Source organism: Haliotis rufescens, unplaced genomic scaffold (assembly GCF_023055435.1).
Source record: "Haliotis rufescens isolate VD_foot unplaced genomic scaffold, xgHalRufe1.0.p SCAF_24, whole genome shotgun sequence".
NCBI lineage: Eukaryota > Metazoa > Mollusca > Gastropoda > Lepetellida > Haliotidae > Haliotis > Haliotis rufescens.
Window position 1 is genome coordinate 3,526,219 of NW_025963935.1, and position 27,013 is coordinate 3,553,231.

Consider the following 27,013-nt stretch of genomic DNA (forward strand, 5'->3'; position numbering starts at 1 on the left):
TATAATCCATTTGGAGCTTCGGAACGAGTCACGAAATCAATAGAGAGATGAGCAATCTGGCACGTAGGTTTTTGGTATTTTTCCGATGGTGACACACATGAGTTCATGGTCAGATATAAACTTGTAACGAATCAAATGGAGATATTGAGACATGTGACAAGTACAGGTCAGGCTCGAACACTATAAAATGATACCCTCAACATTAGGAGAGTGGTGCGCGGTTTACAGTCGATCGAGTCGAATCCCGATCGTTCCAAGTTTCCACCAGCTAGTGACGAGCCTGGCCAGTCTGATCCTGTCCTGTATTGATAGATGGGCTGAGAGTAAGTAAAACTATGTGAGTATAAAACTGGTGTTGCGTTTCTTTATTATGCGGGTGTGAATGCTGATAGAGACAACTTGGAGTAAGGGTCATTAGGCCAATAACTCCTTGACGGAGCCGAGCCGTGGTGGACAAGGCGAGGGCAATGTCCTTGCTTAATTGACCACAAGGACCAGGAACGGCAATACATTTAGTAACTGTAGCAGGGTCGCGCTGGACCCCCGAAGCCAGTTACGACATGGTGGAGTATGCGGGTTTTCTCTTGAACAAAATGTTTAAGACGATCCCATTCTTTGTTTTTCGTATTGTCGTTCCCATCCTTCAATTCCGTCTTCCCACCCTGACTTATTTTTGAAGGTACGGTTTCACCTTTGACGCATGGATAGGGTATTCTGTCTGGTAATGTCTGGTAATGTCTCATACACTGAATTCTGCATCTACGTCAAGTGACCGTCTTGCCCCCACTCGCCTCCTTACTGGTACGATTTTCTCGAATTCCCCCGAGTTGTCATAACTCAACCGCCCTCCCAATCACCCCCACCGCCCCCTCCTCCCCAGGAACCCTCCTCGCCCACTATTTCTGACCATAGTTTGGACTTATCACCTTCTCCCGACGAGCTTTTACATCGGTACGCTTGTGTTCTCCCTGACGTTTATTCACTAAGTTCGTCCTCAGGCCCCGAGGCACAAAATCCAACCCCTGACTTCAATATGGGAGATTCGACCTTGATGCCAGAACATTTCACTGGTAGAGACACGACCCATGCTGCTGAATGGCTTGACCGTTTTCTTCATTTTGGAAACTTTAAAAAGTGGACTGACGCACAGAAAGTAGAAGTTTTCCCACTATTTTTGAAGGACTCGGCGTATCTCTGGTATAAAGATCTTATACCATCGCTAGGGGAAGAAATCATCATTTTCGATGAGGTAGAGAGATTATTCAGGGACAAGTACGTCCACCCAACTGACCGGTGGGCCCTTCTAGAATTTTTCGTGAGTCGTAGGTTATCCCCAACTGAGCCTATAGACACGTATTTAGCGGATTTGACCCAAACAGCTAGCCTATTAGGTAAGACTGACATGGACTTGATGGATGCATTTGTTCGGGGACTGGATGACGGTACGAGGCAACACGTGCTAATGAAACAGCCGACGGCTCTGAACGAAGCTGTTTCGTTTGCACGTTTGGCTCGATCCATAATCCCTCAAATTGCAGAAAATACAGGTGTCAAGTTGGCAATCGATACTCTGAGAGACCAGATTGCTACACTCGCGGCAAAGCTCGCACCATCGTCGTCCCAGGTTAATACCTTCCAGTCACGACAGAATCGATATTCCCAACCCCCCAGACAGTCCTCTAGGTATACAACTCGGCCGTGGCAGCCTCCCCGACAGCAGTTCCAGCCACTCTCGTATCCGGACGGACCACACCAGCAGAGAAGCCAGCCCCCTCCTCAACGCACACAGTACAACACGGGACGGACCATGGCTCGGGCACGCCCCTGTTACAGATGCGGTGGTGAGTATGATTTCTCTCACCCTGATAGATGTCCCGCACGTAATGCAAGGTGTCATTATTGTCAGAGAGTAGGACATTGGCAACGTGTTTGTAATGCCCGGTTGCAGTCCAGAGCTACTCAAAGCAGATAGCAATTAAGTTCACGACCACGCAGGCCACCTTGCCACTGTGCTGCGCATGTTTTTGACCCCACTAATTTGCACTCGCGTGAGTCGCCAGTTACTATTTTACCAAGTTACAGTCGTCCTCAATCGCCTGTTTTACAAGTCACTTCAAAAAATGACAACAAGCATAGGATTTATGTTATTTTGGGTGAACAATTAGTTTCTACAATTGTGGATTTTATGACTCGGGTCTGTGGAAAGAAATCCCCATTCAAAAGTCTGATGTGACCTCTCTTCAGGGAATAGGTCAAAATGTTGTGCCAGTATTAGGACAAGTTTTCCTTCCCATCATTATTGGTGATTCCCACATGGAACAACGCTTTCAAATAGTTGCAGAGTTAACGTCACCATTGTTTTTTAGGATTAGATTTTCTGATTCAGAAAGATGCTGTCTTAAATTTCCAGTCTTGTACTTTGTCGCTTCATAATGGCTCCACAGTTGTTCCAATTTGGGCAAACAATGATATCCCACCCCTCGTATCGGATCCCCATCCACAGATGGTAGAGCAGGAACCCATCCCAGTTCGAGCACTGCAGGCATTCACAATTCCCCCTCAGTCTGAAACCATTTTCCCATTTTACATGGGTTGCTTTCCCGTCTGATCAGGTAGGCATATGTGAACCTAACCCAGTCCTATCGGAAACACATCAGGTTTTAGGTGCTCGTTGTCTTGTTTCGGCAAGTTCAGGGAAAAGCGTGTACCAAATCATTAACACTAACGATTTTGCTGTGGACATTCCAAAAGGTCATGAAGTTGCTCATTTCACTTTGGTACACTGCGATGAAATTACGCCTCTACAGTCACATTCCCCCTCCGAATCGGAACCCTCCCTCTCTCAGTCAGAAATAGACGCGAGATTACGTGAGTTGAATATTGATTTTTCTTCATCCCACTTGTCACAGGAGCAACAAGCACAAATAGGTCAGTTGATAGCCATCTCTCAGAAATTGGGTTAAATGATTCAGTGCAACATGATATTGCTACAGGATCGTCAAGTTCAGGAGTTGGTAGACTTAGGCATATGTGAACCAGATCATGATAGCCCCTGGGCTTCTCCAGTTGTTATGGTGCCTAAGAAACAGGCTAAGGGTTCTCCTCCATCATGGCGTCTAGCCATCGACTACAGAGTTGTGAATTCGTGCTCATTGCCGATAGTATTCCCAATGCCGAGATTAGAAGATGTTCTTGATGTTTTGGGCACAGCACATGCAAAATATTACACAACCATAGATCTGGCAGAGGGATATTGGCAATTAGCGCTGAATGAAGAAAGTAAACCCAAAAGTGCATTTGTGACAGCTAGTGGTACCTATCACTTCAATCGTATGGCCTTTGGTCTGGCCTCTGCCCCAGCAACATTTCAAAGACTGATCAATGACGTTTTCCGCAATCTAAATTGGCGTAAAACAATGTGCTATTTAGATGATGATTTGTGCTTCTCCTCGGATTTTGAGGCACATTTAGCAGATTTAGAAGAAGTATTTTTGTGCCTACGCAACGCAAATTTGAAAGCGAAGCCATCAAAATGCCAATTTGCTAAACTGCCACTTGCTTACTTGGGACATATTTTTTCAAATATAGTGGAGTACACGTAGACCCTGAAAAAACTAGCGTGATAGCTTCGTTTCCGACGCCCAAAACGCCAAAAGACGTTAAAAGTTTTCTCGGAATGGTAGGATTTTATCGTCGCTTCATTCTAAGTTTCTCCAAAGTAGCAGCTCCTTTACATTCATTGTTGCAAAAGGATACTAAATTTGTTTGGACGGAAGCACAAGAACAGGCAACCTCAAACCCTCAAATCTGCTTTGCTAAAACCACCAATCTTAGCATTCCCAGATTTTGAAAAACCATTTATCCTATACATAGATGCTAGTGATGACGCTCTAGGGTATTTGCTCGGTCAAAAGGATGCCGAAAACAGAGACGTGGTAATAGCCTACAGTGGTCGTGCTCTGTCAAAAACAGAGAAAAACTATGGAATTACAGAAAAAGAATGTTTAGCAGTAGTATCAGGTATCAAACATTTCAATGTATATTTGACACATGCCCCATTTACTGTAGTGACAGATTACAGAGCTTTACAGTATTTGAAAGAGCATAAGGACCGCTCAGCCAGACTGAGCCGCTGGTCACTCTTTTTGAGTGATTACACGTTCACGGTTCAGTATTGACCAGGCAAAAACTTGGGTAACGCAGATTTCTTGTCCAGATTGTCTTACCCAGAATGCCCACAAGAGTTAGATGACCCACTTTCAGATATCCCCTATTTGTTTGCTACTGATACGAACAGTACAGACAATGATATCGCCACGTCCGATGACCAAGGCGACCAAATAACGATTGTGCCTGCAACAGACGTTACATCAGAGTCGTATGATGCCTCCACAATTGACGACCCTCTCAGTGTATCGTCCGACCCCCTAGGAGATTACTCCATAGCACAGAGGCAATATGACGACCATAAACTACGGGCGCTGATTGATTGCATTAAGTCTCAAACCTTTTCTACTGATGACAAGGACACACGTACATTATTGTTACAAAGCCAGGATTTTATCCTTGACAATGACATATTGTACCACTTATATGCGCCGCCCGGCCGGGGCCACAGGAACGACATAATCATTCGTCAACTGGTGATACCTCAGTCGTTGGTACAACATGTTTTACAAGCATACCATGACAGCTTGTTAGCTGGACATGTTGGTATTGACAGAACATTCAATGCTATTAGACAGAAGTACTATTGGCATCACATGCTGGAGGACATAAAGCAGTATATTTTGTCATGTACTGCCTGTCAAACAAATAAACGTGACTTTCACAAGAGACCTGCCCCATTACAACCATTACCAGTCCCTGGTAAATTGTTTGATCGTGTTCAAGCTGACTTCCTAGGGCCCTTACCACCCACAAAAGCAGGTCATAGGTATGTTTTTTTGTTAACTTGCGCCTTTTCCCGATGGAGCGTGGCTATTCCGATTTCCTCGTTGGAGGCTGTGGAAATAGCCAAGACATTCTACTCAAAATACATTTGTGTTTATGGGATTCCCAGAGTGTTATTGACTGATAATGGCACTTCCTTTACCAGCAAACTTTTTACGGCGGTGTGTTCAATATTGGGGATCAAACCATTGAAAACTAGTAGTTATCACCAACAAACTAACGGAGCTTGTGAAAGACTAAATTCGTTTATCGTGCAAACGCTCCGCATGTTTATCAATGATAACCAGGACAATTGGGATGAGCTTCTCCCTAGTGTGATGTTTGCCTATAACACTAGCCCGGCAACACAGAGTACTGGATTTTCCCCCTACTTTCTCCTGTTTGGTCAAGAATGCTCCGTACCCGTTGATGTTGAATTACAATCATTTGAACCCCTCCCACAAACAATTAAGCAACGTCATATAGACGTTACTAGAAAATTGGCGCGTACCAATTTACAAGAGGCTCACAACAAAGCCAAATATTACTATGACAGGAACACCTCAAATCCCATTTTCCAGCTCGGTGATAAGGTATGGCTTAATTCCAAGGCACGTGCTGTTGGGAAATGTAAAAAGCTAGGCCAGATATTCCAAGGACCTTTTTACATTGCGGATGAACTGCAACATTTCATCTATAAGTTACGCCGTTGTAATGATCACAAAGTCCTGAAAGTTCCGGTCCACGCGAACCGGCTTGTTTGTCAACCCGAAAGATAGACCAACTAACCCAATTCCAGTTGTTGCTACGGGCAACCAAACGATTCTGTCTCAATCTGACAACAATCATACGGAAATGACCACCCCGACGCCTCAGACATTAACCCCCAAGCAGGCACAGAATCCCGGTTTTGATTTACAGGAGGATGACGTTTTCATAGTGAAACGAATCTTGGCGCATAAAATAGTGAATGGAGAAAAGTACTACAAGATTCACTGTGAAAATTTCACTTTACAGGAAGCTACATGGGAACCCGAATCTAATATCCCTCAAGGATTGATTCGTGATTACATGATCCAGAAGTCATTAAAAAAGAAGCGAAAACGTTAGAATATATCTGAATATAGTTGTCGAATAGTGTTTCAGATTAATTGTTATATTTCGTTTCCTTTTCAGTTACCGCACTGCACATTTCATATTGGAGACGTCTAATATTGATTTTTGCATGTGTTTTATTTCAGGTTTAGAATTACATGAGGCTATATGCATGGAGCACGGCTCATACCGATACATGCTATAGATCATTTACTACGGTGTTAAGATGATTCAATTGTCACAAGGTTATAGGAAAATACAAACGTGCATATCTGTTGAAAATGTCTATTGTAACTGTCAAATATTGTGTGTTGAATACTCCGAATACTCGGATTATTTACAGAGATGTGTTGGTTGACATTGAAGAAAATGAATCATGTTCATGGGTTATGGCCGCAGATGTATTTCGCGGGCCACGAGAATACAAATGAGTTACAATATATGAGACATGACGACTACGGGTCGCATGGTTATATACTCCTTCTACGAGATGATTCTGGCTGCACATGTATTTCGCAGGGCACTATAAAGCAAGTTCGCTTTGTGTGTATATATACGAGAAAACAAATGAGTTACAATATACGTCAAATGACAGCCACAGGTCGCATGGTTATACAATACGGTTACAAATACAGTGAAGTGATATACGATGATGAGAATTGAGATACAGTCATGTGAACTGAATACCGTCATGTGACGTGGAATACAAAAACGAGACAATAAATAATGTTGTGATGATATATGTTGATACTGTAAAAGAAGTTCACTATTGTTGGATGTTGCTTACTCGCACGATTCCCAGTGTGAGATTATATATTACCTACTTGTGACAATTGTTATCATGCTTCTTAGATACAGTCAGCGAGTGAAGATTCGAGATGAATACAGTCAGACAGTTACTAGGTTTCACAAGACATGGAAACCTTTTCTTACAAAACATGAGTGATCTATGATATTTAGTTTGAAGTTAATAATTATGTTTATACACTTATTTCTTTGAATTTTAGAATCCAGAGGCCTCCTCCGACCAGTATGGGTCTTATTCATTGTCATCGCGTTGGTTAGCATCCAGAATCGGGTTAATTCCGTGCATACGGAACTCCGACTTCCATGGGGAGTTGTCTTCGTACATATGTCCCGAATCGACATTTCCCAGAATAAATGGATTCATATCTTTCAATATAAATTGCCTGATTTAGATGGAATGGGCAATAGATCAAGATATCGAGACTTTTGTTCCACATATACATTGGCCTGTTATACCGTTTCGGCGATGGATGGATATATAGAAAAGGCCGAACGAGAGTTGTTCGCGTATTGGACAAATGTCCATAAAGACATTAACCTGTTAATTCCCCATATTAACATTTTTCACAAGGATTCCCGCACTAAACGAGCGATACGTCCTTTTATGGGATTTTTATGTCGTTCGCTGTTTGGTACTGCTACAGTCGAGGATGTTGAACGACTGGCGCGGTATGTTAAACAATTGTCGTTGCATGCTGCTAATACTTCTCGTGCTTTGCAAGTCCAAGTTCGTCAGATGTCGTCATTTATAACTAAAACAAATGAACGCATTTCATCCGCTCTCGCGGGTATTGAAACGAACCATAAAGATATTATACTTGTCACTAAACAAAACAAGATGTGGAGAGATTTATTTTTATCACAATGAAAATCTTGTTAGATCGCCTCACGTTCCTAACTACTATTAGACAAGAAATTAATGAAATGTATTTAGGCATTCAACAGTTAGTTAATCAACGATTGAGTCCATCTTTACTCCCAGTTTCGGAAGTAAAGAGAGCGTTAAAAATGATTCAAAAACGTCTCAATGCAGAATACCCGTTGTTTCACGTTGCACATAAGGATCCAGGTTATTATTATCGGGAACGCACTGTTCACTGTTCTCGGAATTCAGATTCAATTTTAATTTCGCTTATTGTTCCTATCCAGACTCATTCTACCCTCCTTGATGTATATCGAATAAATTCTTTTGGCTTACCATTTAATCAATCAAGTACGCATGTCACTCAGGTTATGAATTTACCAGATTATCTTGCTGTTTCGGAGGCTAAAGATCAGTATATTGAATTTTCGGCTAGGGATTTTCAAACATGTTATGGTGAACACGAAAAACACTGTCCAATTTTTCACAGTCCGAAACCAACAACATCGCTCACATGCGCACTTGCTTTGTTTACTAAAGACACACAAGAAATTAAATCCTTGTGTGATATAAAATTCCGATTAAATGGGCTACGTTCAATGGCTCTCGAAATTCAACCAGGCACAATTCTTTTAACTGGCATAAAAACCATAATATTAACGTGCAAGGGTCGCATTGAGAAGCCTCCAGCTTGTCAGATTTGTATATTTAAAATTCCTTGTTACTGTGCGTTGAAACTGGATGAATTCGACATAGACATGAGAATTCATACATGTGTGAAAAAGTCAACTGCTTCAAAATTATACCCACCTAATCTTTTACTTTTATGGGAATTTTTTAATGCATCCATCTTGAAAAACATTGATAGTTTACAGCCCCTTCTGAAAGATTCCGCTTTTAAGATCCCACATTTATTAATTGATGATAAAGTTTTCGATGAAATTCGTAGAAAGGACACAGAATTTCAAGTTGATTTACGCCTTATTTCTCAACGTATGAAAAAGGCACAGGTCATTTCGGATAATTTAATTGATGGTAATTGGATGGATTCCCTCCCACCTTACGCTTTAGATGGGGATTTAACCAACCCATATCACTTAACGGCAAGCATAGCCGCGGGTTTATCCCTGTTTCTCTTAATAGTCGTTCTTTTCTTATGGATTAAAGTTTGACGCTTATTTTTTGCATTGACCTTACTTACAGCAGGCTCCCCAACTGACGGTTTGACAATTTGGAAAACACATCAAACTACCCCCTATCCAAATTATCCCCCTCCTTCATTTATGTCGTTGATTAAATCCACTATTTCCATGGATGTTTTTCTGATCATATCGACAGTATTTCTGGTATTCATTTTGCTTTTTCGAAGAATAATAAAAGTCAATCGACCGGTTACGTCACTGGTTTTACATTTGACAAATTCCTTTGCTTGTGATGAAATTATGGTCTCACAATTTTATCTTTGTCCCCGAGACCTCACGTTAACCGCTGGACATCCTTTAACTAATGTTCGTATTCAGCGGGTATTCCTCACTTATTATTTACTGTTTGATTGTCACAATTTGCAAATTCAAACCCCGACACAATCTATATATATTTCGGGAAAAATTTATGTAAGTTGGCTAATGGCGTTTCGTTTAAAACGATTCCTTCCTTCCACGACAGGTGTGTTTATGGTACTTCAACATTGTGGAGTCGCTTTTCCGTTACCTCTGACATGATTAATTTTGAGATCAGTTCCTCTGAGGTTTCTTTAAGCCCTGTTGATCTCTCCACTTTGGCCGGCTGCCTTGAAATAATGATAATGGTTTCGTTGCCCAAATAGGATATTATGGCACGTATTACTTCATAATTTATTGTCTTTGTTATATCCCAGCCTTTTAACGACGGGCCACTTGTCACCCTCAGCATCATAGTCGGTAGGGTATGCTAGTATTTAAGGCCCCTACAACCCCACAATCGACCCCACTCTCGTCGCTTCTTTCATTGGTATCGGTGAGACGTTGTTTTTTCACTTTTGTCTATCACATTGTACAGGGTGTCTTTGTGCTATTTGGCTCATTCCCTTGTAAAGGATTTTATTGTTGAGATACAGTTAGGCTCCATCTTTGAAATTTTTGCTATTTCTTCTCTTACTCCTCTCTCCGTGTTAAACTTTTTGATCATGGATGCCCTCTATAACACCACCTATTTCCAATGGTTAGCTTATGATAAGGTCTTGGTGGTTGACCAGCCACTGGCGGACACCATACGAGGCGATTCGGCTCGTATAGCTGAAGGTCCGCGCTCCTACACGACTATCAGCTGTCCGAGATTTTTACGTGCACTTCCATTTTGGAGGTTAGTTTTGTACTTGGCAGGATTATTACCCTGCCTAATTGACCTTCGACAAATGGACGACGCATCGTTGGAACAGGTGACAATATTGGCGGAGTATTTCCGTTCACAAGGCCTGTTCCTTACCTGTGCGCAGACTGCCTTATCAAGAACGGCCCCCTTTAGCATCATGGAATTATGGATAACGCGGGCCAACCTTAACTTGCCAATACAACTCACAGCGTCTGTCAAATGTTTTGACTTTTTGGAAATAGAGTATGGGCTGCCGTCGTGTCGAATTGTGCACCATACGCCTATTTCGTCCACGTTTAATGCCCCATTAGTGGCCCAGGTGGTATCTCAGACACGGAGCAGATACCAAAGGTGGTTACGACAGCCGCTGTGTGTCTACTGCAAGACGCCAGTTGTTTTTTAACTCGAGTTGACTGTACGGATCGTCGCGTTGCCATGTTGCTTTGCAACAATCCATAGATCGTACTCTCTCCGTTTTAGGTCGTTACCTAGATTCTCGCTAAACGTCCCCGAGGTCTTTTGTCCGGCGTGCGGTGCCCCTTACCTGAGAGGGCGACTTGCCCTTCAGGAGACCGAAACGGCGTCGCTTCCTCTGTTGGAAGGCTGTCTACGTCGCCATCAAATTTACCGGCGGTCTTCTAGTGCTCCATTACATAACTTACAGCGTTTCCCAGACGAGAGGCGTTCCTCTCCTCCACTAGTTGCCGCACGGCCCCTATCACCAAGCCGCATCGACTCGCCCAGCAGTGGGTCATCATCCTCTTTTGATCCCGACATGCCTCGGTTAGAAATAGCGTGGTCGGATGTCGAGTAAGGTTAATTTAACCGTTACTTCGACTTCACTACTTGTCCACTATCATTTCTCTTCTTCTGTCCGCCTCACCTTCATCTATTTTTAACTCCCTGTAATAAGTGTCCGACGAGAGTGTTTATAAGATCCTATAGCGACATTGATTTATTGTTTCCGAGTAAGATTGTTAGTCATTAATGAAACTTAGTTAAGGATGGTAACGGATAAGCATCCTAGCGACATATAGTCTCAGATTATCTTGCTAGTGCAAGCATAGCTTTATACGCCTACGTTTTCATAGTTATCTAATCATTGCTTCATGTAAACGTAATTCTAGGTCTTTGAGTGTCCATTCTCTGTGTATCAATGTGTGCTCTCAGTCCCACCCTTGATAATTTTATATGTTGTTCCTTTTGATATTGATAACTACAAAGCATTTGTTGAATGTTGTTGATTAGAAAATCATGATAGTTTATCCGACTGTAATGTTCAAGCAGTCCATGGGTTGTGCAATTTGATTGTGCTTATTAATGTCTTTTTCTGATAATATGTGACTACGCAATTGGACCTGTACCAATTAATCCAAACCTTCGATTCCTGCCGTTAGCATCCTTATATGCAGATATGTATTTGCCAGAAGACTATTCTTGTGTCTATAGTCTTATTGTTACAGGCAGCTGTCTGAGCTGCAGGTGGCACATCGTTCTATGTATTGATATTTCTATAATTGGTATGGTATTCGTCACTTCTTGTTCGTGAATTACCAGTCTTTTTAAGTGTTGTAGATGATGGCCGTACCCCATTCTAAAGGGCGGAGAGTCAAGCACCCCCGCTGTCGTCTGGTCCACGCCAAATCCTTGTTCTGGCTCCTTACTACACGCTTGCTGTCGAGGTTACACGCTGTCCTATGACCTCTGCTGCTAAACACAGACCGCTAGCCACAGAGAGTTATCTATATCTGTCAGCACCCCGACGTCTACATCTACAGGTGCTCATGACGACCGCATATACACTGTAACTCTGTCGGCATACAACAACTTTAGAGAGCGACCAGTCAACACTCAAGCAGTGTTAAGAAAAGTCGACCTCTCGCTTTGCCACTCCAGCCGAGGACCTGACTGTGTGCATAGACCGCGTGTTTTCAAGGATTCAAGAACGTTGGACAGCGTATCGCCAATTGACTTTTCGAAACAAAAAAGGAGCCAGTGAATTCGATTTGGACCAGCGACAAATGAACTTTCGTGAATGGTGGTGCCTTATCGTGGCCATGTGCAGTGACATTTGACTTTTATGCATCCCTATTAATTAATTCTACATGGTATTTGAATAATATTTCATGGTGTTTATGCTTTGTGGTTATACGAAATAACACAGGATCATTAACTTATTCTTTGCCAGGTAAATACATTTTTAACTGTAAAAGTATTCGTTGTTTTCGAAATTGTTATAACATTTGAAAATTGATTACAATTTTATATATATAATGATCGATCCTGTTTTACTTCCATTATGTTTATTGTGATTGTATTTTATATCTCAGACCGGAACTCGTGCTTAGATCGTCCGAGCTGTGGGCAGCTCTTGTCCACAGGCGGAGGATGTTATAAGGTTAAAAATGCATCTCAGAAACGAATGATGATAAATAGAACCCATTAGATATAGTTCGTGACAGAACTTGTAATTGGAAAGGAATCAATAGAGAAAGACATTTCACATTTATCATTGGATTGGTCTCTGGCTATTATCTATGAGTTAATGAAACAAATGGGGAATTACAAGGTATAATCCATTTGGAGCTTCGGAGCGAGTCACGAAATCAATAGAGAGATGAGCAATCTGGCACATAGGTTTTTGGTATTTTTCCGATGGTGACACACATGAGTTCATGGTCAGATATAAACTTGTAACGAATCAAATGGAGATATTGAGATATGTGACAAGGACAGGTCAGGCTCGAACAGTATAAAATGATACCCTCAACATTAGGAGAGTGGTGCGCGGTTTACAGTAGATCGAGTCGAATCCCGATCGTTCTAAGTTTCCACCAGCTAGTGACGAGCCTGGCCTGTCTGATCCTGTCCTGTATTGTTAGATTGGCTGAGAGTAAGTAAAACTATGTGAGTATAAAACTGGTGTTGCGTTTCTTTATTATGCGGGTGTGAATGCTGATAGAGACAACTTGGAGTAAGGGTCATTAGGCCAATCACTCCTTGACGGAGCCGAGCCATGGTGGACAAGGCGAGGGCAATGTCCTGGCTTAATTGACCACAAGGACCAGGAACGGCAATACATTTAGTAACTGTAGCAGGGTCGCGCTGGACCCCCGAAGCCAGTTACGACAGCTCTATCCTACCGAGAAACCCACCCATTATATGATAAATACGATTTATCATCCAAAACTGGCTCTCACAGGATATATCCCCTTTGAGAGGTATTACACTTCTTACTAATGTGCCAGTGTTCTATCATAATTTGTTATATGCCATTCGTAATGACAGGGTTATGACAGTACATTCCTCGTAAAATGCATTCTCAAAATCATAAAACAATATCTGGATTATGAACAGGATCGGCCCAACTTTATAAAAATCATAGATCTTAGTATATAGACATGTGACTATGCCTCAGTCTCACATAAGGGTTTGGTGAAACTATTCCAGTACAGTAGTCTGTGTTTCGGTTAAGGATGCATATCGTACATAAATCACTACGTAGAGTGCACTATTTGAACGAGTGTATATCTTGCTTCAATCACTGACAACAGAGATGGGGAAAAGTCAAGACCATGTTAGATGTCCCCAAACACGTCATATATCTCTTCGTCAAAACTACTGTTCATCCCGATTTCACTAAACTAATCAAGTCACATGATCATCGTTTTCAGTGATTAGTGTTGACAGACTATTGTGTTTGGCGACCCCCTCCGTGGTGAAGTGGACAGAGCGTCTCCCCTGGGAGTGGAAGGTTGGTCAAAACAAAGACGTTACAGCCCACCTCGTCTCTTAAGTTTGATGCTTCTAATTAATATTATTGTACCTTGCAATCCACATGACATCCCTTTCGATTTTGCAGTTTTCACTTGCGGTTATGCCGAACATTGAAATTTGACAATTCAATATAACAGGAATTCTAGCCACGTTACAGTGTTGACCAGTAGAGATTCCAGGTTAAAATATATCCTCAGATTATTCTTGTTGCAGGAGCCGATTGGTGAAGACGACGTGGTTACAAGGTGTGACTTGACCCATTTTTTTTTATATCGTATACCGACGACATGGTTTCAACGTGTGACGTGGCAAATCGAGAGACATCGTATACTGATGACATGGTTTTAACACGTGACTTGGCAGATCATGAGACAACGTATACCAACGACATGGTTTTAACGCATGACTTGGCAGATCGTGAGACATTGTATACTGACGATATGGTTTTAACGTGTGACTTGGCAGATCGTGAGTCATCGTATACCGCCGTCATGGTTTTAATGTGTGACTTGGCAGATTGTGAGACATCATACACCAAAGTGTTTTGCAAAGAAGGGAGATTTTATTAAAGAAAGAAATTTAAGACACTCTCACAATTGTTGGCTTTCTGTATTAGGCTTAGCATTTTTTTACCAGCCCTCATATGTACGTTAAGAAGATATATTTTCAATGTGTATCAACTAATGACAAAAGTAACAACCTGTCAAATATAACCACAGAGTGTCTTTATTCTTACAAGGATTTGCTGTACATGATTTCCAAACTTTACAGGCTAGCTCTGCACGAGACAAAGGATGCATCTCGAGTGAAGGATCTATGACTTCACATCTGTTCACACAACATACAAGTTCAACTGATCTAATATGTCTTGAATATAAGTCTTCATATAGTGACCAACAGGTTTCTTTTTGCGCTGTGTATATATAATGTGTAAGAGTGGGATGTTTTGAATACATTACAACAGACAATGTTGCAATGGGCCCTGAATTATTAACAAAGAACAGTGAAGCTATAATCATGGTAAAACATTTATAACTAATTTTCCTATAATAATTAGATCCTAATCAAGTAATTTTATGAGTTATCATGGTGTAATATTTATACATCATTTCATATATTATAGTTTAGCAAGTAATACTTATCATCAGGTATAATGCATATATAAAATATCAGTAGTTTCAGTTATAGCTTTTCAGATAGATGCTAGCCTAAGGTAATGGGAGCGCACCTCCTAGACATACTGTTCAATAAAACAAGAGTTACGTCTACATAGTTTAATTGATTTGAAGCTTTTAGATAAATGCTAGCCTAAGGTATCAATATACCATCTCCCAGACAAAGGATATGTCTACATAGTCTTATAGATTACCTTGAACTATTTTATTTAAGTATATCTGTCATCACCTACAGGGTATATTAGAATAACATTCAGCAATTACTTCAATTAAGACTCATTAAGGATTAGCCCACATACAAGCTCGTCTATAGTGCATTCGGGATTAGCCCCCATACAAGCTCGTCTATAGGGCATTAAGGATTAACCCCATACAAGCTCGTCAGTGTACATTAAGGATTAGCCTCAACACAAGCTCATCTATAGTGACACCATAATCTCTTTCAAAGTATCCAGTTAATATGTCAACAAGATTAGTGCCAGTCCAACAGGATTAACAGGATTTAGTATTCCCCTCTGTCTAGCCATCCATTTAGCATAGGGCACAACCAATCGTGTATCGACCAATCCTATTCCTTTTTATTGTTCAATTTTTTTTTAAATACATACAGTAACCTCTTGTTAGGCAGAAAAGGGGTTTGACTCTCTTACAAAGCAGACCTCTCTCCTACAGCCCAGAGTGTTGTACCGACTCTCTGTGGCACCCTCAGTTATTTTTCCAAGATAACTGTAACTTGCTCATTGTTAATCGTTCTTGTAAATAAAATTGTAATTAGTCTCCTGTGACTCCGGCTCTTTGCTGACTAATTCCCCCAAGAAAAAACAGCACGCCATTTGGAAGGTATTGTTCACCCCGAACAGGTCCATAATACTATTATGTCCTACCGTTTGGGATGTAAATGTATTAGAATTACTATAGCAATTGCAGAAATATAGAGTACATGGACCCTCTATTACGCCTGTTACTATGTTGTGTATTTTAAACCAGGAAATACATCAATCAGGATGTAACCACATCACAAATGAATATGAGAAAATGCTCTTCACACTCAAAGTGAAATAATAGTGTTACGAAAACTAAATTCTCGAAAACATAAAACTAGAGTGTGTTTTTTTTTATGCGGATGCTTCAAGCTATTGTAGGTGTATCATTACAGGCTGTTTGCTGAGGATTACAAGAATATATGAGGATTGGCATAACATACATCACAGTGTATGTAATTCAGAAATGTTTTAAAATGTGCAGACAATACATTATCAATAACTACTACATACAATATTCTGACATTAATGTATAATTACGAAATTTATCGCAGGTAGGTACCCTGGTCATAAAGTCCAATAGTTGCTTGGCCAAATGGTTGCTGCTGATGGTGTTCTGATCGACGGGTTCTGTGAGGAAGACAACATGGTGAATTGTATTATCTTTAGTAGAACAGCGTCTCATAAAGACCTTGGGAACGGTGGGGTAGCCTAAGTTGGTAGACTCGTGAGTGAGTGAGTTAAAATTTAGCGCCACAGATTAGTTTACTAAAACCCATGTTTATTGGTGTTCTTTTTTTTAAAATTCTTACGTCTCTGTTAACGTATGTTCTCAATCAGCGTCTACTTACCTCACTGTTAACGTATGTTCTCTATCAACGTCTACTTACCTCTCTGTTAACGTATATTCTCAATCAGCGCCACTTACCTCTCTGCTAACATATGTTCTCAATCAGCGTCTACTTACCTCTCTGTTAACGTATGTTCTCAATCAGCGTCTACTTACCTCTCTGTTAACGTATGTTCTCAATCAGCGTCTACTTACCTCACTGTTAACGTATGTTCTAAATCAGTGTCTACTTACTTCACTCTTAACGTATGTTCTCAAGCAGCGTCTACTTACCTCTCTGTTAACGTATTTTCTCAATCAGCGTCTACTATCTCTCGGTTGCCATATGTTCTCAATCATCGTCCACCTACCTCTCTGTTAACGTATGTTCTAAATCAGTGTCTACTTACTTCACTGTTAACGTATGTTCTCAATCAGCGTCTACTTACCTCTCTGTTAACGTATGTTCTAAATCAGCGTCTGCTATCTCTCGGTTGCCGTATGTTCTCAATCAGCGTCTACTTACCTCTCTGTTAACGTATGTTCTAAATCAGCGTCTAGTATTTCTCTGTTAACATATTTTCTCAATAAGTGGTGTTTTTTTTGTGATTTGACATTAAACGTCTGTAGTACGACTTCCAGTGATCATGTAAATGAGGTTGGGTGGAGCATTGTTTTTATTGGATCCTAATTACTTTATGATGGTTGGGTCACTTTGTCTCATCTCCATTGCTGTGACGCTGGGAAAGGACAGTATTGAATTAATGAGAGTAGGTTATATCATGGAGGATACATTCTGGGGAGAGGGTTCTACTAATTACCGTACCACAGAAAGAAACCTGTAAACGATGGCCTTTGCACAATGGCCGCCAGGAGAGGTAAACATTGTGCTAAAGCAGTGGATGTTTTTACGGGCTTGTTGAATAAATTCCCAGCGCTACTGTCAATATATTGTCTACTTCATCTTTGATCATCATTTTGGCATTTACAATACCTATTTTTTCAATGTACATTAATAGTTTACTAGTCATATGTTTAAGAGTATTTGTCAATTGTGTTGAGCTTACAGGAAATAAATTTAATTCATGATAAATATGAAACGTCTCATGTAAAACATGACGTAAGTACGATAGTAAATAATAATATTCAAACTGCATTACAATTCAATGATAACAAGATACATATGTATCCCTACAGCCTGTACCCCACATTCAGAGCCAGGAGGAACACTAATTAAATAAAGGGAAAACTTTGCCCTTACATATATGCAGAGACATCATCTGAATATGACTATATGTGTAAATGCTACGATACTGTAGCTATCTGCACGAACTATGAAACATCACGGAGACGAAGGTCGTAGATGCTATACCATTTAGATTTTTTAGTTGATAAAATACATTATTTGGTACACAAAAATGTTTTGAATTCATTGTCATAATAATACAGATAGACATATATTTCAGTCAATTTGTAAAATAACTGAACATTCCTAAGTGAAAAGTTTACACATTTTGACTGTCAAAATATAAACACAATAAAATAAGCAATGCTAAGGATAAATACTTACTTTGTGTTGCAAGTCAAAATAGTGTAAAGCATGTGACTTATCAAAATTTCGTGACCATCACCGATGCTACCCACAAAGATACCTACATTTCCTCATTATTTCCAAAACTGTATTTCATTTTGTTGATCAATCTGACAATACGCCCTTATACTATCAATAAAAGTGACAAAATGCGCTTACGAATTGCGCAGCACGGGTTGCTAACTAGTCTAGGTTTCTGTTATATCATCCGGGTACTTTTATGGGGAAAAAAACAATAACAAAGGCAGCAACCAGTCCCGGGGAATTGCTTTAGATCAGTGCCGCTTTAAGGGAGAAAGGAAATAGTTTCCAATGACTATTGGACGAAATTGGAAATGGCTGAACCTGTAGATGGCATCAAATCCGTGATAGATGTGACGTGAACTATATTGGGAAATGAGAGAAGAAATAAATAGTCAATGGTTTTTTTATCATAAAAAGCTCTCTGTTTGGTAAACAACAGTTGTTATTTTTGTACTTTCAAGAGGAATCCCAAACCTTCTCTTACTCTGTTATGATATATTATGTCTAAGTGAAACATTAAAGCATTAACGTGCAACAAAGCATTTTCAAATGACGTGTTAATTTGCTTACTGTTGCCATAAATGTGTTCAGATTAATTTAAACTATACCAATCAACTATAATTTGCTTCCGTGTGTCAATGCGTGTAATTCTTGCATATTGACTGACCAGTTCTCATCTGAAAGCAAAGTTTGGTGTTTGTATTAACCTAATCTCTCATGTCAGTGACTGATTTCAAACATCATAGTTGGTGTTACTTAATCAGGGCCCCAACTCTGTGTATCTACTTTAATGTTTCGCCCTCGCGATCTAACGTTCTAGCATAGACATTCTCTTATACACAACAGATGCGTTCTGGACATATTATCTTTCGGTTCCATAGCCTGTACAGCCTTAAAATTGACTTTATTAATCTTCGAATGTTACGTCTAGTACACACAAACATGACCGTTTAACCTATTAATTGATTCCATACATTTCCTACAATATTGAAAACCAGACTTTACTTGTTTGAAAAATACACTAAAATATTGGTGTCACAGGAACTTTTGTTGTTGAGTATATAATCATTTGTTCGGTGGTGCGGAGTCCTGGCGGCTTTGAATCATCAGGTATTATTATTTATTTAAATGGAAATTGATTTTTCGTGACATGAACTTTATCATATAGTTCTAAAATATTAATTGTCATAGGATATATGGAATAGCAAATCATTTTATAGAGCTAAAGTCAGTGTGGTTGAAGAAGAAATATAGGTTATCACGCGAGTGTGTTTGGGAATGGTTAATATCCTGCATTAGGAATATACATTGTATTTAGCGAGCCTTGGCGAGCTAAAACATAGTGTTTATTCCTTATACAGGATATTAACCATTCCCAAAAACACCAAACACGATTATGTGATCCGATAGCGACTTGATGGCGCTTGATCGCCACCCATCCAGCCTAAAATGTGGCGATCTTGCACGATCAGTTCCCGCCCCATTCGCGATCCGATGTGATCAGGATGCGCTGCAATGGCGCTCAATTGGCGATCCGATGGCGATCATTGTGATCTATGGCGCTCTTCTCTGATCCGATAGCGATCGAGTTCGATCTATGAAGATCCGTTAGAGCTCAAGTAGCTCTCTAGGCGATCTGATTGCGACCTGATCGCCGCAAAGGGGCCCGATCCTATAATAACCTGTGGCGTTCAGCCGCGGTCCTCAGTTCTGTGCTTGGCAGCAGACTGGTATCACCATGAACCATAGAGATGCTGCCATATTACAAGTGATTTACAATCTCGTGAACCATGCCATCGTGACCCAGCAGATTGCTATTCTGGCCCAGTAGCCTCGAAGAAGAAGGAGAAGGAAGGCTTTTTGGGTGAGACCCTGGAGCGCCATTGGAGAGCGCCACAGGGTGGCGCTCCAAATCGTGAACAAACAGTGAAGCACAATCAGAGCTATGGTGATCCGATAGCGCTCCGATTGCGACCTTGGCGATCAAGTAGCGCTCCGATGGCGATCTAGGCGATCAATTAGCGATCTGATGGCGCTCTGGGCAGAGCGCCACGGATCTTTGTGCAGGGGAGTTGACAGGCGGCGACCTTGGCGATCATGGAGATTAGTTAGCGATCCATTAGCGCTTTTGGCGATCTTGGCGCTCTATATGGCGCTCTTTGGCGCTCTCACGGAGCGCCGTGGATCGCCGCCTAGTGGAATGGGGGTATTACCTTCAATCATAACTTACAGGTATAGTAAATTACCCAAGTTACCAAACTTTCATGGACCTTAATAAATATTGAAATAAATGTGCATGTTACCACGTAAATTGTAATGAAAAGGTAAATTGTAATACTTGCAGCAAATTATAATATCTTTTTACGTAAATTGTAATAACCTTATAAGTTTAGTGTCAAAGACGTTAAATGACTAGAACCTATCCTTGTCAGGGTTGGTACAGGGTTTATCGTACTATCGTCATTAAAGTGTGGGTGTGAGGTCGTTATCGTACATTGTTGTATAATTATATGTATATATAAACGCATTTGAATTTCATTTCTATGGTTGTCCAGAAGAGGATTAATTACTAGAATGAACTTAGTTTTCTTATTTATTTGAGAAATACTCTGTGTGTTTTGTACTTAATTGTAATATATCCTATTGAAGTGAGAAGTGCGCATGCGTGAGTAATACAGGTCGGCGTTTCTGGTTGTGGGCAAGATTTGTGAATATTAGTATTATACACAAAGTTTGACGTTATACAGAACATACAAACACAAAATGGGTGTACCGATTGACATTTGGCGAGCAAGAATTGGCACCTTCACCCAACCTAGTGGTGTGAAACAGATAGGCAAAGTTTTGCCTTACTCCCCGTCTTCAAAATGGACGGCACTGATTGACCTGTCCTACCACATGGTAATCTGTACAACGTTATTGCTAACTATATGGTCTTCAGGTCTTACGGTTACATCATGGTTACAGTGTATTTATCCCACATTGATTCCGCCACCATCTTTCTGTGATGCTTTAGAAGCTGTTTGTGTCAGGAAAATGTCTGGATCTGTTTTAAGTCCTTTGTTTACATACAACGAAATCAGGAGCCACATCCGCAACCACCTATGTGGAAGGTCATGTGATGATGTATTTGTGCGAACTACTCAACTATATACAGACAAACCCTTAGCAGACAGAAGTTTAACTCAACATGGAGAATCATCTTGCGATACCTTTTCTTCACTCCACGTCAATGACAACTTGAACTTGACCCAGATGTGTCTAAAATGTGTTGTGCAGATGCTGTTATTGTGTTCTGGGATAGAACCTAATCCTGGTCCTGAGACAAGAACAAACAGTGGGGCTAAACAAGGAATGTCAACGTCAACAGGTATGACAGATATTGATAAATCTGACTTTGAAAGACTGCTGTCTGAAATAAAGTTGGTTTCAACTAAAGTTGATAAAGTTCAGACTGATTTGTCTTCCAAACTATCAACGATGACTGCAACGCTAACTTCACTTGCAACAACGGTTACTGATTTGAACTCAAAATGTGGTCATTTGGAGAAACAAAATACATCCTTGAGAAAAGAAGTGGAAACACTCACTACGAAACTGGACTACCTCGAAAATCAAAGTCGACGAAACAATCTCTTGTTCCACGGTATACCGAAAGTTAAACAGCAAGAAACCTGGAAAGATTGTTAAGACTGTGTGCGAGAAATTCTGAAAAACACTATGGAGATTGATACTGACGTGGTTATTGAAAGAGCTCATCGTGTTAACTGGGGTAAATCAATTATTGTCAAATTTCTGGATTTTAATGTAAAATCAGCTGTACTTGGCAAATCAAAACTCTTGAAAGACACTGGCTATTCGGTATCCGAGGACTTTTCCTATGCTGTCCGACAGAAACGCAAACACCTCAAAGTGCTGATGGATGACGCTAGAGAACGTGGTGAGAGGTGTCGGTTGCGATTTGATAAACTTATATTTGAAAACGGGAAAACTATGACATATGATCTGGAAACAAACTCCCCTGTACAGCTCGCCAAAACACAACCGCGTGCACACGCGCTGACCGAGAGGCGGGAAGGCGACACTCTGCACGATACTGCTGAGAGCTAGGAGGATGGCCGGGATCCGCGTGGATGTCTTTCGTTCATGTCATGGAATGTGCAAGGTTTGAGGAATAAACTTAATAACTCTAGCTATGTCAGTTTTTGCGAAAATTATGATTTATTTGCATATCTGGAAACCTGGAAAAGTTGTTCAAAGGAAAACTTAGAAAGCTCGTTTGAACAGTACTCGTGTATTTGAACAAGCGTGACTACAATAATAGAGGCGGCGTGGCTGTCTTAGTGAGGAAAACATTAACTAATGTGATAAAACACGTGAACACTTCATTTAGTGACTGTATATTTCTTGTGATAGATTCAAGTTTCATTGATGTTCAGAAGGATATTCTTGTGTGCTTTGTTTACATTCACCCTGATAATAGCTCTTTGGTGACAGATACCCGAGGACTCAGAGGTATTGATTATTTAGAGTACTGTTTACTAGAAATGCTAAGAGATTACCCAGACGTTCATGTTATGATGGCAGGAGACTTTAACGCACGCATTGGTTTACTGCCTGACTATATATTATGTGATGACGATATTGATTACATTCCATGTTTACGTGACATGAACTATGAAAGTGACGTCTTCTCAATTCTAAGGAAATCGAGAGACGCTTACGTTAATGACTTTGGAAAACAGCTTATCGCTTTCTGTTGCACATACGGGATTCACTTTCTAAATGGGCGTTTTACCAGCGATGCACATGGATCATTCACGTGTTTTGCAAACACTGGGGCCAGCGTTGTCGACTATATTGTTGCTTCAACTGATTTATTTTATTCATTATCAGACTTTACTGTTCAGACACGTACTGAATCAGACCATTTCCCAGTTACTTGTAGTCTTAAGTGTAGCCCTAATGTGATAAAACCTGCAGATCAAATAGAAAAAAGTGTTTCAATACCGAAATATACATGGCGCTCTCAGAACGTTGAACTTTTTTGTGTATCTTTGAAAGACAGATTACTTGAGATGCCAGTTGGAGATATATCTCAGTGTTCTACATCTTCTCAAAAAGCTGAACATTTGACATCTATAATTCAAGAGTGTGCTGAGGACAGTGGTATGGCTGTAAGCAACAGTCGTAACACTAACATTAGCCTCCGTGGTCTTGTGGTAGAGCGTCCGCCCGGAGAGCGGAAGGTCCGGGGTTCGATCCCCGACCGCGTCATACCAAAAGACGTTAAAAGATAGTACTTGTTGTTACCCCGTCTGGCGCTCGGCATTAAGGGGCTAAAACAAGGACTGGTCGGCTCGGAGTCAGTATACTGTGTCTGAGTGGGGTATTCATGTTAAACTGCGGCATGGTATCTCAGTGAGCTAGCACTATAAATCGGCATCAGTCCGGACTAGTACAAGCAGCCACACAAACACACACACGTACATGCACGTCGCTATATAAGTGCAATAATCTTGGACGCGACGTTAAACCCAATTTCACCTCACCACCTAACATTAGCAGGTGTGCTTCTTCGCCGTGGTTTGATGCAGAATGTGAAAATATGAAACGCTACAAATACAAACAGTTAGACATGTTTAGAATTAGTGGAGATATAGATACTTTAAAGAACTTTCATGTTGTCCGCAATAGATTCAGAGAAATATGCCGGCAAAAAAAGGATGTATTTGAAGAATCTGCTATTGTAAATATTCTTAACTCCTGTAATGATAAGAGAAATTCAAAACATTTTGGACCGAACTGAAATTTCCCCTACGGAAGCCACCCGTAACAGCACCCAGTGTTGGTGTTTCTCAGTGGATTGATTACTTTAAAACTGTTTTGAATATTACTGATAATGTAACTGATGTGGATTTTGTTGCGTTCTGCAAAGCTGTTATTACAGAGCATAAATAGCATGAATTGTCATGTGTGTAACGATGAGGGTGTTGACAGTTTGTTAAATCAAGATATAACGGCTAAAGAGGTTTCAGAAGCCATAGATTCCCTCAAATTTGGTAAAGCAGCTGGTCCTGATGGTATTTTACCAGAGATGATAAAGTATGGCAGTGATGTTTTAATTCCACATCTTCTAGTTCTTTTTAACAACATTCTATGCAGAGGTAGTTTTCCAGATCAATGGTCTAAAAGTATTATCTTCCCTCTCCATAAGAAAGGTAATGTTCATGTTGTTAACAATTATAGAGGCATTTCCTTGATGGATATTTGTGGTAAGGTTTTTACCCAGGTTTTGAATAATAGATTAAAGCATGTTGTTAAGTTATATGATAAGCTCCCGGAATGTCAGGCTGGCTTCCGAAAAGGATATTCCACAGTGGATAACATGTTTATTCTTCAATCATTAGTGCAGAAATATTTGTCAAAGTTCATAGACTTTCAGAAAGCTTTCGACTCTATTAACAGGGATCTTCTTTGGTTTGTTCTACATTCAAAAGGAATTCATGGGAAACTATTTACTATCATACAGGACATTTATTCTAAAACTCTCGCTTGTGTTAAAATTTCAAAGAGTAGCATCTCAGATTATTTTAACAGTCTCAGTGGTGTGCGACAAGGGTGCGTTTTAAGTCCTCTTTTGTTTTCGTTATTCATAAACCAGTTGGAAGAGGACATCCAGCAGTGTGGTGGTAGAGGGATATTTGTACACGAGGATTTACTGGAATTGGTTCTTCTCTTATATGCGGATGACTTGTGTATTTTTGCAGATTCAGTTCTTGAACTACAGAAGAAGATTGATGTTTTACACAAATTTTGTAACAAATGGGGTCTAAAAGTTAACATGGATAAAACTGATATCTTAGTTTTTCGTAATGGTGGTAAGTTAAGGAACTACGAGAAATGGAAACTGGGGCGTATGCCTGTCAAGGTTTCTACATATTACAGTTATTTGGGTATTATATTTTCAAACAGGCTGTGTTGGTCGAAAACAGTTCAGACATTAGTTTTGAAAGCAAGTAAAGCTTTAATTCCTATAAAACAGCTTAGTTATAAACTTCGAAATATCGCTCCCAAAGTGTTGTTTAAAATGTTCGACTCTCAGATTAAACCTATTATTTTATATGGTTCAGAGATTTGGGGGGTTCATAAATGGTTGTTTCTCGAACGTTTCCAAGCAAAGTTTTGTAAATTTGTTTTGGGTATCGGTTCCAAATCTACAAATGTTGCAGTGCTCGGAGAGTGTGGTCGATACGGTATTTATATTGATTCTTACACAAGATGTTTAAGATACTTCTTAATATGTCTCAAGAGAGATTTCCAAAACGGGTTTACGATATGTTAGTTAGGTTTGATGCCGTTGGTAGGAATACATGGGTTTTGGCTATTAAGAATATGTTATATTCTCATGGCTTCGGACATGTGTGGGAATTTCAAGGTGCTGGTGATCCTGAATATTTTATAAGTGAGTTTAGACTGAGGGTTAAGGACTGTCATGCACAAACATGGTATTCTGAATTGTCTGGATGCTCGAAATTAGAACTGTATTCATTATTTAAGACATCATTATCACTTGAACCGTATCTATTAAATGTATTATCAAAAGAAAAGCGACGTATGCTTACCCTTTTACGTATTGGAGAACTGGGAATTATGCATAACACAGGAAGGAGAGATGGCATCGATAAGACACTCCGGTTTTGTCCATTGTGCAAGTTAAGGGCAGTTGAAAATGAAATTCATTTCATTCTTGTTTGCCCCATTTATGAAGATATTCGCTCAAAATATTTCCCATATTTAGACTTCATTACTGGTAATAATCGTAAAGACACACTTGTTAGAATGTTAAACTCTTCTGATGTAAACCGCCTTGAGAACTTAGCCAATTATGTTAAAAATGCTATCTGTCTTCGTTCTTCTTACCTGTAAATATTATTTCTTGCAGCACTTGATGTGAAACTAATTTGTATATATATGTACGTGGGCCTGAGGCCTTATAACCGAATAAACTGATTGATTGATATCCTATTGACGATTTTCATCATATTTTTCATATTTAACCTAATGGAATTATATTTCAATTGGTAAAGTAGGTAGTAATATACACAATGGAATAATTATAACGTAACAAACTTACACAAATATATTGATGTGTAAAAGTGGAACGTCTGACTTCTACCGACTGAAGCAAATTCATTTATTTTGCAACTGTATATTTGTACATATTTTATGCGGAGAGGGGTTTACTAAGTTGCAAGAACTTGTCCCCAATACATTTCTCATTTTGTTCTGTGAATAAAATATGTGAATAGGGGGTGAATAATAAAGAAAAATGTAGTGTCAGGCGGTGATGAGAAACATGGAATTTGTTACATGGCCTTAGCTGGATAATTGAAGGCGATTCAACATAATATTATTTGGGTAAATTTACAGCTGAAGGGAATACATAAAAAAATATTGATTAATATTGATAATAATCAGAAAGAAAAGCATTTTGCACTGGTGAACACATAAAAGCAAACATTCAATTGACTTGACATGCCCCTAACAAGTAACGGATTAAGTGAAGATGTATATATCAAAGTTTACTATTGAAGGTCCCTTTACATATCAATAGTTGTATAAGGATTACTGTTCACATATATAATAACTGTGTGTGTCAATCATGCATGTTTTTTCACTGCATGACAAAAGTATCTCGAGCTATATTCGTACCGAAAAATTATATACATAATTTTTCGGTACGAATATAGCTCGATATATATCATTTTTCGGTACGAATATAGCTCGATATATATCATTTTTCGGTAC

General features: G+C 39.9%; 1 protein-coding gene across 2 annotated transcripts; it reads left to right on the forward strand.

The window, feature by feature from the left end:
• Window positions 1-827: 827 nt before the first annotated feature.
• Window positions 828-12,895, forward strand: LOC125383567. 2 transcript variants are annotated; one of them, XM_048402050.1, is made up of 2 exons: window positions 828-1,841; window positions 11,613-12,895. In XM_048402050.1, exons 1-2 carry the CDS (start codon window positions 1,034-1,036, stop codon window positions 11,618-11,620), a joined length of 816 nt encoding a protein of 271 aa, XP_048258007.1. In that variant the 5' UTR covers window positions 828-1,033; the 3' UTR covers window positions 11,621-12,895. The 2 variants fall into 2 exon arrangements, with proteins under 2 accessions (XP_048258007.1, XP_048258006.1); XM_048402049.1 differs by having other exon boundaries at window positions 11,621-12,895.
• The last annotated feature ends 14,118 nt before the right edge of the window (window positions 12,896-27,013 follow it).